Source organism: Mytilus edulis, chromosome 11, assembly GCF_963676685.1.
Source record: "Mytilus edulis chromosome 11, xbMytEdul2.2, whole genome shotgun sequence".
NCBI lineage: Eukaryota > Metazoa > Mollusca > Bivalvia > Mytilida > Mytilidae > Mytilus > Mytilus edulis.
Genome location: NC_092354.1, coordinates 1183582 through 1198958, shown reverse-complemented (window position 1 = coordinate 1198958; position 15377 = coordinate 1183582). Strand labels below are relative to the sequence as shown.

At 32.5% G+C, this 15377-nt stretch overlaps 1 protein-coding gene across 1 annotated transcript in view; it reads left to right on the top strand.

The window, feature by feature from the left end:
- LOC139494781 (uncharacterized) overlaps positions 1–15377 on the top strand; it is a 100500-nt gene that overhangs the window by 55531 nt on the left and 29592 nt on the right. The window contains exons 9-11 of the mRNA XM_071282973.1: positions 2687–2762; positions 6897–7139; positions 7608–8096. Coding sequence (XP_071139074.1) covers positions 2687–2762; positions 6897–7139; positions 7608–8096 — 808 coding nt within the window. The remainder of the gene's footprint in view (positions 1–2686; positions 2763–6896; positions 7140–7607; positions 8097–15377) is intronic.

Here is a 15377-nt window from a genome sequence, read left to right as displayed (position 1 = left end):
AGATTTTAAAACCAAAAAAATGATATTTGGTAAAATATTTTGTATAATACCATTAATTAACAAGTTTTCTTTAAATAGAAAAAAACAGTCTAACCATTGAATTGCAAATCTGTCTCCAAACTTGCAGATTTAAGCAAATAACTAGACCGATTTTGTACTGTTATTGTACACTCCAAGATGGCGGTATACCATGAATCTACCTTAAGATGATAGTGCATCATGTGCAATGATGATCATGTATTACAACTTCCCTGGTCTGAATCCAATAACTTCTTCAATCAGTGTACATGGTTAAACTTTAAATTATACATTTTCCGTTTTTACAGGAAAAGGATATTATTTCGTCTTATATTGTATGCCTAAAAAATTCCCAATTGGGATGAAAATTCCCAATTTGATGTTCAAGGGACCCATTTGAAAACACCTGGAATCATCCCTGATCTTAAAACTATATTAGACAGATAGAAAATTAGCTAGGCAAAAATGATCAGCAAAACAAAATCTACAATGAAGACAATATAGAGGAAATGGTCAGATGACTCTTTTTGGAGTTATTGCCCTTATCGCCCTTAGTCAAGATCTACTAACAATTAAGATTTTGCCGATATTGTTAAGTAGACTGACTCTTTATAGGAGGGATAGCCCTTAAATGAGGATTTTGTTTATCTTCTTTTGTGTTTTGAGCAAAAACTAAAGAAGTTAGAGAGAAACTAAACAGGCTAAATGATAAGCAATACGAGATCATCTAAACTGATTTTTGTCGTGAATTCTATTCTAGTCTACAATGTTGGAGAGTGTCCGTTTGTTGAATATGCACATAGACCAAGGTGAGCGACACAGGCTCTTTAGAGACTCTAGTTAAAAGTTATCTAGTAAATACAATCTAGTTAATGCTGCTGCCATATTAATTTTTATGCAAGGAGAAGTATTTAGATATATATTGAAATTCTCAAAACAGAAAGAGTTGTTCAACATGTTCAACAAGAAAAAAAAGATATATATATATATATATATCTGTCATTTGTGGATAGATGTCTTATTGGCAGTCTTACCCCAGATGTCTATAGTTTTATACCATATTCAGTATACATGTATTAGAATATTATTATTAGTATATTAGTAAAACTTTATAAAACAAATTCTCTTTATAATACAATAAATATGTCTCCTGTCTTACACACTTGATAATATATAAATTAATGCATAAATATGTTGTCTAAATTTTTTCTTCACTGTAAAAAGTTAAGAAGACACTTTAAATATCACTATTTTGAACTAAATGTGCATACACACTTATTCAAAATGGTGGAAATTCTAATGCAATGTACTTACCAAAAGATGTTTCCATAAATATTTGTTAAAACATCAATCTTCCTTAATCCAAAAGTCATGCCATCAGAAGAATACACTGCACTATTCAATGTCTATACAGTTATTAGTAAACATCCATTGTAAAATTCTTATTTTATTTATGATAGCTAGAAGACATCTTTGCTTGCCATGTGTATGCTCAAGCCCAGTTCAAATTTTAACTTTGTTTGAGGTTTTTTAGGGTATTGTGACAGTGTGACCCCTTTAACATTTGCCCCTAATAATAACTATTAATTACCAAAATCTTGAATATTTGATATATCTTATAATAAAAAAATACTGTTTGTTTTTTTATTTTTATGTTATGAGTTATAGTTAAGTAAATACCTGTAGAAAAATGTATAAAAACATGTGCTTCCCTTAATTTTGCCTCAAACTCTGTGTACATTTACAATAAAATTTCCTGTCTTCTTGTACTTTACACATGTACACAGAGATAAATTGAAAACAGATGGGCACATAACATTTATATCACCAGCTCATATTTCTAATTGCTCAACTTTTGCTCAACTTTTGCTCAACTACATGAAAAGTTAAACCAAAGATCAATTGCTCAACTTTTCTTCAACTACAAAAAAAATCAAAGTCTAAATGCTCAACTTTGCTCAACTATATGAAAACCAAAGATCAATTGCTCAACTCTTTCTCAACTTAATGGCCAGGTTCAGTTGAGGGCCAGTTGAGCGACATCTATCAAACATACAGTGCTTGGCAAAGTTTGAGTTGAGCTATAAAATTGAGAATGGAAATGGGGAATGTGTCAAAGAGACAACAACCCAACCATAGAGCAGACAACAGCAGAAGGTCACCATCAGGTCTTCAATGCAACGAGAAATTCACGCACCTGGAGGCGTCCTTCAGCTGGCCCCTAAACAAATATATACTAGTTCAGTGATAATGAACACCATACTAAACTCCAAATTGTACATAAGAAACTAAAAGTTAAAATAATACAAGACTAACAAAGGCCAGAGGCTCCTGACTCGGGACAGGCGCAAAAATGCGGCGGGGTTAAACATGTTTGTGAGATCTCAACCCTCACCCTATACCTCTAGCCAATGCAGAAAGGTAAACGCATAACAATACGCATTAAAATTCAGTTCAAGAGAAGTTCGAGTCTGATGTCAGAAGATGTAACCAAAGAAAGCTGCTCAACACCTAGCCCTCAACTATTTTACTTAAAACAGCTAGCCCTCAACTGTCCTCCACATAGCCCTCAACTAGCCCTCAACTTTTTTTTTCTGTAGGGGTATTAAACTATTTGACAAGTTTTCACATAGGGCATGATAGTTTATAGCATATTTTTCTTTTGTAGACTGTCATGTCAAAGACATCCCAAGAAGTAACTCCTGACACCCATTTACAGGAACCTGCAGCACCAGTAGTTGAAGGTAATTATCAGATCATCATCTCAAAATTGAGGTATCAAAAGAGGATCAAATTCAAACATTGACACAAAGACATATGGACACATTGACCAGTTGACAAATTAACACATTGACATATTTCTACATTGACAGTTCTAAAGCTTTTTACACATCAACTCCTTGAGAGATCTACACATTGACATATTGACACATTGACATATTGACACATTGACAGATCAACACTTAAACAGACTCATATACTGACACATTGAGGTATCCACACTTAGACCATTGTAGACAGATCAACACAATAACAGACTCATATATGCATCGACACATCAGGCCTCTACAATAACTTTTTTTCAACTTGTCCAGTAGGACAAGTACATACCAAAACTTGTCCGAATGAAATTGTTACATTTTAAGTTGATTAAAGGAACAAAACGAATTTAAATAATAAAATAGAATTTGATGAATTTATTTTGAAATACTTTTCAAAAATATGAGTCAAGTACAACTAAATCTAGTCATGTCACAGGACTTAGGTTCTAGTTTTCACCAATGCCAGTCTCGTCAGAATCTAAACATTAGGCACCATCTGATAGGCCTGTACACTCATCATTGCTCATTGGATTTTTTTTTAGTTGAAAAAAGTTTTATTCAAATGCAATCAATAAAAAGAAGATGAGGTCTGATTGCCAATGAGAAAACTCATATGGTATTTATTAAAAAAGAACATAATAAGGTAAGAAAATGAGATACTGATTTGTCTTGGTCCCAAATTGTCTCCTACTAAATATGTGTCCTACGGTGCCAAACTGTCTTAAACTTCGAGCTAAACCTGTCCAGGTGACAAACTGTACTATAAAGTTACCTTATCTATAAAGCGCAGCATTGATTCGGATCAGTAAGACTGGTTTCCGAGAATAGTATACTTTTGACCTGTTAAAAAGTACCTGACAAAGAACCAGTTAAAAATTATCGATTGCAAGTCGAAGAAAAAGGTTTTGCATTTGAATAGACAGAATACAGAAACCACGTGACAGAAACATGTCAAATTAATATTTGTTTTGTTTGTTTGTTGTTTATAATTATACTTTGTTCATTAAAGTTGGATGAAGTTTATTTTCTGCAGAATAATTGTACTTGTCCCAACGGACAAGCTTGATACAGCTTTTACTTGTCCAACCTTTTTTCGCTCTGGTACCGGACAATTGGACAAGCGTTATTGTCGAGGTTTGCACATTGCTATATTGACACACTGATAGATTAACACTTTTACAGATTCATACATCAGCACATTGACATATCGACAAACTGACAGATCAACACGAAACAGACTCATCAATTGGCATATTGCTTCACTGACAAATCAACACATAAACATATTCATACATCAACACATTGTCATATCGATACACTGACAAATCAACACTTAAACAGATGCATACATCAACACATTACCATATTGGCACACTGACAGATTAGAAAAAATAACAGACTCATATATCGACTCATTGACATATTGAAACACTGACAGATCAACACATCCACTGACTTATACATCAACATTTGATATATCAACACATTGACTGATCAACACATTAACAGACTCACACATCAACATATCAACACATTAACATACTAAAACATCTACACATTGATACACCGACACACTGACAAATCAACCCATTAACACTCATGCATCAAAACACTGACAGATCTACATATAACAAGACTCATACATCAACACAATGACATATAGATACCTTGAGAGACTTAAAAATCAATGCATTGCCATATAAACACACTGACAGATTAACACATTAACAGATTCAAACATCAAACATTAATACACTGATATATCAATACATTAACACTCATACATCGACACATAAACATATTGACACACTGACAGATCAACACATCAACTGACTCATACATCAACATTTGATATATCAACACATTGACAGATCAACACATTAACAGACTCACACATCAACACATATACATATTGACACACTAACAGATTTAACACATCAACACACTGACATATTGATACACTGACAGATCAACATATTAACAGACTGGTACATCAACACATTGATATTTTGACACACTGACAAATCAACATATACACACAATCAAACATTAACAAGTTGACATATTGACACACTGACAAATCAACAAATAAACAGACCCATACATCAGCACATATACATATTAACACATTGATCAACTTAACACATTAAAAGATTCACACTGACAGATCAACATATTAAAAGACTCGTACATCAACACAATGACATATTGAACAGATACATTGACATATTGACACACTGACAAATCAACATATTACCAGACTCCCACTTCAACAAATTGACATATCCACACACTGACAGATCAACATATTACCAGACTCCCACTTCAACAAATTGACATATTGACACACTGACAGATCAACATATTACCAGACTCCCACTTCAACAAATTGACATATCCACACACTGACAGATCAACATATTACCAGACTCCCACTTCAACAAATTGACATATTGACACACTGACAGATCAACATATTACCAGACTCCCACTTCAACAATTTGACATATCAACACACTGACAAATCAACACGTTAACACACATTTGTCATCATGCTGATAGATCAACACATTGACAGGCTCATACATCAACACATTGACATATTGACACACTGACATATCAACATATTACCAGGCTCAAACATAAACAATTTGACAGATGAACACATTAACAGACTCATACATTGACACATTGACAGATCTACACATTAACAGACTGAAACATTTGCATATTGACAAATTGACACACTGACAAATCAACACATTAACATACTAAAATATTCACACGTCGACATATTGACACATTGACAGGATCATACATCAATACATAGACATATAGACACTCTTAGACGTATTTGGCACAACTTTTTGGAATTTTGGGTCCTCAATGCTCTTCAACTTTGTATTTGTTTGGCTTTTTAACTATTTTGATATGAGCGTCACTGATGAGTCTTATGTAGACGAAACGCGCGTCTGGCGTATAAAATTATAATCCTGGTACTTTTGATAACTATTGACATATTGAACCACAAACATATTGAACAACTCATACATTAAACACATTGACACACTGTCAAATCAACACATTAACAGTCTCTAACTTCCACAAGTTGACATTACGACACATTAACAGACTCACACAGCAACACATTTGCATATTGACACACTGACAGATGAACACTATTACAGATTCATAAATCTACACATGACATATCAAAACATCAACATATCAACACATTAACATACTAAAACATCTACACATTGATACATCGACACACTGACAAATCAACCCATAAACACTCATACATCAAAACACTGACAGATATACATAGAACTAGACTCATACATCAACACAATGACATGTTGATACCTTGAGAGACTTAAAAATCAATGCATTGCCATATAAACACACTGACAGATTAACACATTAACAGATTCAAACATCAATGCATTAACACACTGATATATCAATACATTAACACTCATACATCGACACATAAACATATTGACACACTGACATATTAACTAAAATTTCAGACTCATACATACACCTTGACATATTTATTGGCACACTAACAGATCAACAAATTAACAGACTTGTACATAACATGTAGACATATCAACACACTTATAAATTAACACATTAACAGATAAATTCATCCACACAGAGATATCGACAAACTGACATTTTAACACATTATCATGCAGACTCATACATCAACACAGACATATTGACACACTGAAATTTCAACACATTAAAATATTCATATATCAACACATTAACATATTAAAACACTAACAACTTAACACATTAACCGACTTCTACATCATTACACCAATAATTCAATACATAAACAGGCTAATACATCAACACATAGACATAAAGACATTGTGACATATTTAACACATTGACATATCGAAAAGATGACATATCAACATATTAACCAACAAATGAGGAGAAATTATCTATGAGCATGATGAGTGTTTGTATGGATACATTTTTTTTTTCACAACATGAACAAATCAAAACTTTCCAATTTTTTTTTTTTTTTTTTAGATTCCATCGGAAAAGGGCAACAGTCTGCCATGTTAAATCGTTTATTAGGGAAGGGCAGCTATGAATCTTTTGATATGAGATGCATGGTAACTGGCCAATTTTCTGTTGGGAAGTCGACTCTTGTTAAGCTGTTAGCTGGAGAAATTATACCTGATGGTCGACACCCGACAGATGGGATTTCTCTGGTAGAAGGTCGCTGTGGCCTAGATATTCTTACAAAAGAGTGGATTCTTGTTGATCAAGGTGAGAAAGGGTACAAGTACAAACATCTGACCACATTTAAAGAAACTATTGCATGGACTGCGCTATCAGCAGACATGTTATAGTACTGATTTAAATAGTTTCTCATTGTAGCCATTTTTTTGTGCCTTCTATTCACGCACCATATTAATTCAATATCAAATCTGATTTGTGTATGAAAATCTTGACATTTTACTAATCTTATTAGAAAGATGTTAAGGTTTTATATTTTGAAATTGAATTTAAATGTTAAAATTATTCAATGAATTAACATTATTTTCCATATTCAATAATGTCATCAATCAATCAGTCAAAATATGACTCTTTAAAATGTCTTAATAGCATTATGTTACACCTGATAAGATTTCATTCTAATCTTAATTACTGATTTTTCTTACATTCTTCACTTCGTTTTGACAGCCTGCAGCCGATTTTGATTTGATTTGCCTGATGTATTAAATATAATTTCAGACTCTTTTAATGCCCTGGATGTTGTGTACAGTAAGGTTTTAATGTCCTCTCTGGAAGAAGAGGAGGAGAGTGAACTAACCAAAAAGTTCATCGAAGCTTCAAATACAAGCCCAACTGGTTATGCCAAAGCTACACTTTCCTCTTTGACCTCAGAACAGTCTGCAGCAGCACAATCTCTACCATCTACGAAATCCTCCAATGTGCCTCACACGGTAAAACAGATGGAAAAGAAAATGAGAACAAGAATGACAAAAGAAGAAATAAGAAAGAAAATGGAAAAGTTCCTCAAAAGTGGAAAGTATAAGATGAAAGTTGGACGTCTTATCTTCTGGGATTTTGGTGGACAATACGTTTATTTAACAACACACCAGACCTTCATGACGTTCCGGGCATTGTTTCTTGTAGTATTTGATGGGAGCAAAGAATTGCATGAACAGGTCCCTGATGTGATGTGTTTTCCAGGGCAGCACATGACGCCAACGCCAGCAGGTAATATGCATGTTATTTACATTCCGATAATGCGAACAATCATTTCTATAACAGCAAGGTGATAATTCAAAAAAATGAAAAATTGTCTTTTCTAAATATTTAAGCAAACCAAAATATTTACGTAACTTGTTTACATTTCCATTTTGAGCTTGTCACAAACTACCATATTAACCTCAATATGTCCACATTTTGAAACATTGATATGAGGTTATACAATAATATTTATCAGGTTTTATTTTTTTGTATTTTGAAAAGTGTTTTGTATACACAAAAATGATCAGTTAAATTTGAATCAAATTGAGTGGCCAACTCTTTTAGGAAGTTAGAGCATGAGCAAACAACTGAAAATTTTCAAATCAGTTGGCAGAACAATAGAATGACATCATGATATATTGTGATAAAGCTCTTTCCTGAAAATTTCTTTAGATTTTGAATGAGTGAATTCTCACAAAAGGGAGCTGATGATTTTATCATAAGCATGAACAGAGTGTTGCACTTATTGACAAACAACATATTTTTATACCACAAATTTTTGCGGTCTTATATTGGTATGACGTTTGCTTCAATGTCATCATCCTAAGACACTTTGGTTTTCGCACATCAACTTTAGTTTAAGTTAGTAAATGGATCTCTATGAAATTTTACCATACAGTTCAATACCACAAAAGAAAGGTTGGGATGGATTTTGGGGGTTATGGAACCAATAGTTAAGGAATTAGGGGCCAAAAATAAGCGTTAACTTGTGTGTTAGTGTATTGATCTCTCTGACCTTGTACCACAAGGTTCCATATCACAAAGGGAAGGCTGGGATTGATTCAGGGGGTAATTGCCTCAAAATTTTAGGAATAACTTTGTTTGATTTTGACAAAAATTGAATCCTTGGGGTTCCTTGATAAGCTGAATCTTAAAATGTACTTAGGTTTTTAATTATTGACCCAGTTTTCAAGTTGGTCCAAATTGGGGTCCAAAATTAAACTTTGTTTGATTTCATCAAAAATTGCATAAATGGAGTTCTTTGATATTCCAAATCTAACTGTGTATGTAGACTCTTAATTTTTGGTCCAGTTTTCAAATTGGTCTACATTAAGGTCCAAAGGGTCCAAAATTAAACTAAGTTTGATTTTAACAAAAATTAAATTCTTTGGCTTCTTTGATATGCTTTATCTAAACCTGTACTTTGATTTTTGATTATGGGCCCAGTTTTCAAGTTGGTCCAAATCAGGATTCAAAATTATCATAATAAGTATTGTGCAATAGCAAGAAATTTTCAATTGCACAGTATTGCACAATAGCAAGAAATATCTAATTGCACAATATTGTGAAATAGCAATTAATTTTTTCAATTGGAGTTATCTTTCTTTGTATAGAATAGTAGTTGAATCAACTTTAATCATAGTTTTATACAATATACAATGTATTTTCATTTTTACTACCAACTAATAAATTAAAACAATCTTTACCATTCAGTGATAACAAGCACTTTTTATTACATTTTAATATTGTATGATGTATTTAAATCAGCAGTTATTGTTGCAAACTTCATTAGAAATTTGAATTGAAATCAGTACATTTATATAACTTTAGTATAAGTGAATAGAAATCTATGAAATTTAAACACAAGGTTTATGACCATAAAAGGAAGGTTGGTATTGATTTTAGGAGTTTTGGTATCAACAGTTTAGGAATTTGGGGCCCAAAGGGTCCAAAATTAAACTTTGTTTGATTTCATCAAAAAATGAATCTTTGATATGCCAAATCTAACTGTGTATGTAGATTCTTAATTTTTGGTCCCGTTTTCAAATTGGTTTACATTAAGGTCCAAAGGGTCCGAACTTAAACTTTGTTTGATTTTGACAAAAATTGAATCCTTGGGGTTCTTTAATATGCTGAATCTAAAAATGAACTTAGATTTTTAATTATTGGCCCAGTTTTCAAGTTAGTCCAAATCCGGGTCCAAAATTAAACTTTGTTTGATTTCATCAAAAATTGAATAAATGGGGTTCTTTGATATTCCAAATCTAACTGTGTGTGTAGATTCTTAATTTTTGGTCCAGTTTTCAAATTGGTCTACATTAAGGTCCAAATGGTCCAAATCATATTGTGACATAAACCTATGTTGTGTCAACTATTTAATCACAATCCACATTTAAAGCTGTATCAAACTTAAAAGTTGTGTCCATACTTGTCCCATCTGTTCAGGGTTCTACATCTGCGGTCGTATAATGCTGCGCCCTGCGAAGCAACTGGTTCTAGTTGTACTCATTGTACTACAAGGTTCCACAAAGGGCAAGCTGCAATTGAGTTTGGGGGTAATTGCATGAAAAGCTTAGGAATTAAGGGCCAAAAAGGGGCAGAAAATAAGCATTTCCATCACAAAGGGAAGGCTCGGTATGATTTTGGGGGCAATTGCCCTTAACGTTTCGGAATTTGGGGCAAAAAAGGGGCAAAAAAACATGCTTTTTTCTAGTTTCCAGACAGTAACTTGTGTTCAAGTGTATGGATCTTCCTGAAATTGTGCTGCAAGGTATTATACCACAAAGTGAAGGCTGGGATTGAGTTTGGGGTGATGAATCATAATGGGTTAAGGCAGATTTTACAGTATTGTGTTCTGTCTCCTACTTTCATGTTGCTAATGTGACAGAGACAAAAATGAGTAACGTTAGCAACATTTGGACATGTCACATGAGCAACAACATCTTTAAAAGTTAAAATGTATGCACACAGTGATGTTTAATATATGCCTGGAGTAATAAAATTGTACAGTCTGGTTTAGAATTTCTAAATATACAGAATGTCATTTGCAGGTGTACTTTATATCAAATGAATACACAAGAAACCAAAAAATTAGTAACGTTAGCGACATTTGGACATGTCACATGAGCAACAACATCTTTAAAAGTTAAAATGTATGCACACAGTGATGTTTAAAATATGCCTGGAGTAATAAAATTGTACAGTCTGGTTTAGAATTTCTAAATATACAGAATGTCATTTGCAGGTGTACTTTATATCAAATGAATACACAAGAAACCAATTCGTAATAGTAACATTAGCAACATCTACTATCATGACATTATGTTTTGTTGCGAACGTCTTTTTGATGGACGGAATACATTTAAGGTCCTCTTGTAACGATATTACATACAACTTACCTTCTTTGCTTCCCCATCATGTGAAGGAACTGACTCCGAATCTATTTCTGCAAAGGGCGATATCATAACTCCTATACAGGAGAGTTACAGATATAAATATATGTTGCTCACGTGACACTGATTTGGACGGAAACCTCGAACAGTAACGTTCGCAAAAAATAAAACAGCCAATGATATTGATTCCTCAAGTCCTTTGACCCCCTTACGTCATCCAAATTTAATATGATTGCTATTTTCAATTATTTATAAAACCCGGGATAAAAATAACTACAATGGGCTGTCTGAGAACTAACAAGAAAATTGCGATCGTGACATACCACAATGGACGGAAAAGACGTGACGTTAGCAACAATATTATTAAATTACCTTTTTTAGCCTTTACCAATAAAAATCTGCCTTAAAGTTATGATTAAAACACAAAAGAAGACTTTTTATTAAAATATAAGTCCATGTTATTAGGCTCCACTTATAAATAATACTTCAAAATTCCACTCCAAATAAGCTGGATGTCAGTAAAGTAGGTCATGATGTCTATTCCATGTCCAATATTTTGAAATTGAAAACCCTCTAATTCTAACATAAAACACCAACACAGAGTAATTTTTATTTTTATTTACTCAGAAAGACACATTTTATTCAATAACATAATGCATTACTCCATTACACAGTCTGTTTCACAGTTTCAGCAATTGCTTTTTTGATGGATACAAAAAACAATAATTCCTTCTTATTGTAAAATCTGCCTTAAACAAAAATTGGTTTGGGATATTTTTTTTCTTTTTTTTTCTTTTTTTTTCTTTAAAATTCCATTTTAAGTTGGTTATTTCTGATATATATAAAGCAAATAATAAACAAACCAAACAGGATAGGTAGATTATTATATTAATTATTGTGCAATAGCAAGAAATTTTCAATTGCAAGGTATTGTGCAACAGCAAGAAATCTTCAATTGCACAGTATTGCACAAAAAGCAAGAAATCTTCAATTGTACAGTATTGCACAATAGCAAGAAATATCCAGTAGCACAATATTGTGCAATAGCAAGAAATCTTTAATTTCACAGTATTGGGCAATAGCAAGAAATATTCAATTTCACAGTATTGCGCAATAGCAAGAACTATTGAATTGCACAGTTTTGCGCAATTGCAAGAAATATTCAATTGCACAGTATTGGACAATAGCAAGAAATCTTCTTTTGCACAGTATTGTGCAAGAGCAAGAGATCTTCAATTGAAATTTATTACAAATTTTTTAACCCATTTAATTTTTTTAGATAATTGACCACATTTATTTAGTGTCAGAAACCTATATTATGTCAAAAAATTTTGATAACAATCCAAATTCAGACAGTATCAAGCTTGAATATTGTTTCCAAACATGCACAAACTGTTCAGGGTTCGACCTCTGCGGTTGTATGTATGTGCCTACCTTGCAAGGTCCTCATGTCAGTCAGACAGTTTTCACTTGACTTCCACATCATTTCATGGATCAGTGAACAATGTTAAGTTTTGATGGTCTAGTATATTTGGTGTATGGAAGAATTGTAAGGTGTACATGTCCAACTGGCAGGTGTGATCTGACCTTGACCTCATTTTCATGGTACAGTAGTTTTAGTTAAATTTTTGTGTTTTGGTCTGTTTTTTTATACTGTATGCCATTGGTCTACTATATTTGGTATATGAAATGATTGTAGGGTGCATGTCCAACAGACAGGTGTGATCTGACCTTAACCTCATTTTCATTTGATTGAGTTTTATAGTATTTTTTTCTAATACTATATGTTATAGGTCAACTATATTTGGTGTATGGAAATATTTTATGATGTACATGTCAGTCTCCAGGTATCATCTGACCTTGACCTCATTTTCATGGATCATTGATCAATGTTAAGTTTTCAAGGTTAAGTTTGTTTCTTAGATACTATAAGCAATAGTTCAACTATATTTAATGCATAGATTGATTGAACGGTGTACATGTCTGCCTGCCATGGTTCATCTGACCGTGACCTCCTTTGTATGGTTCATTGGTCAATGTTTAGTTTTCTTGGTCATATCTATAAATTAACTGTTTACAAAACTTTTGAAATTTTGAAATACTAAGTCTTTTCTACCCAGGAATAGATTACCTTAGCTGTATTTGGCAAAACTTTTAGGAATTTTAGTCCTAAATGCTCTTCAACTTCGTACTTTATTTAGACTTTTTAACATTTTGGGATTCTAGCATCACTGATGAGTCTTTTGTAGACAAACGCTCGTCTTGCGTAAATACAAAACTTAATCCTAGTATCTATGATGAGTTTATTTAAGTGTGTTTCTAAGAAACTATAAGCAATAGGTCAACTACATTTAGTGTATTGAATGATTGTTAGGTCTACGTGTATTTCTGTTTACTTTATCTGACCTTGACCTCATTTTCTTGGATCAAGTTAAGTTTATGTGATAGTTGTAGTAAAACTTTATATTTAGGACTATCAACATAATATAAATGGTTAGTAAAGAAGGCGAGATATTTCAGTGTGTGCACTATTGTTGTTATTCCTTAAATCTATTTTTGTTAAAACTTCGTATTAAATAGCGGCAAAACAAAAGTAATCCTTAATTGTGTCAAAATATGTTTATTTGTTGTAAAAGTAAGTTAAGCAATGTATTGTCAAATTCACAATTAATGGCCTAGTCATTAAGCAATGTTAAAAAAAATGTTTTCCTAAAGAGATTCTTATTGTTTTAAATGAGTAAACCAGAAAACATATTTAATGTTAGAATGTTTACATACTGATTTCTCAAAATATCTACCCAAAGCCTTAAGACTAAACATAGTAGTTTTGATGAGAAGGATTTATCACGTCGGTATTTTGAAGGTGTTGCTTTGCTTGAACCAAAACTGAAAACATTTATAAAGACAAAACATAGCATTTGATATATTGTAGTTTGTCCGTCCATCCATTAACATTTCAGACAAAAATATTTTTTTTTTTAATCAGTTCTTACTTTAACGCACGTTTTAATTGAAGGAATAAAGCTTCTTTTTGATTTATATAATTTTCAAATGATGCAATTCCAGAGTTACAGAACTTTGTTAACTACATAATTTCAGTATGATTGAATCTGTATTGAAGGACATGCATCGTAAGAAACCCACTTATCCCCATCTCCATTTATTGCATTGAGTTAAACATTTCTATATAATGTAACCTTCTTAGAACTGATTGAAATTAGTCCTAATTTATATAATGTATTTCATTAACATCAAAATCTGGAAAAATGAGGATTTTTTTAGTTTTCAGTTTTGACTTCTTTAGAAAACTAATTTTGAAAATAAATCTTAGGAAATGTGGACTACTTTTCAACAATACTACCTGGCTTTAAATGTCTGTTGTAAGGTCCCGGGACACAGTTATCATCGTTTGATTTTCCTTGTCTACAAATAGTGACCCTCATGTGACAGTGTATAACTTGCAATTTTTTTTTCTTACACCATCCAGATTTATTTCTTTATATTTTATGCCTAAAAAAGTAAGTAGGAGAATGGAATTACTTGTCAAATTGGGACAGGAATTTGTATACGACCGCACACATTTTTTTGAGGTTCATATAATGCTAGTATGTCGTTGTCGTTCGACGACACATTTGGTTTCCGGACAATAACTTTAGTTGAAGTGAATGGATCTCTATGAAATTTTACAAGAAGATTCAATACTACAAAAGGAAGGATAATTTTGGGGGTTGTGGTACCAATAGTTAAGGAAATAGGGGTAAAAAAGGGACAAAAAAACAAGCATGTTTGTAGTTTCAGGAGAATAACTTGTGTGTTAGTGTACTGTTCTCTCTGTCATTGTACCATAAGGTTCCATATCACATAATTTTGGATAGAGCAGGTGTGATTTTTTAATTTGCATTTTTAAAAGAAATGCACTACGGAGTAACTGTGTTCTCGGCCATAAATGATAATTAAAAAAAACAAGATAGTGATTAGAACAAACACAAAATCCAAGGGCTGTTCCATAAAATCTTACACAGGACTGCAACTTGAACTTGCCATTATTTTGGTGGTGTGAAATATTAGTTTGTATACGTTTTAATTGTATGCAGGTCTTAAGCATTGTTACCTTTTTTATACGACCGCAAAATTT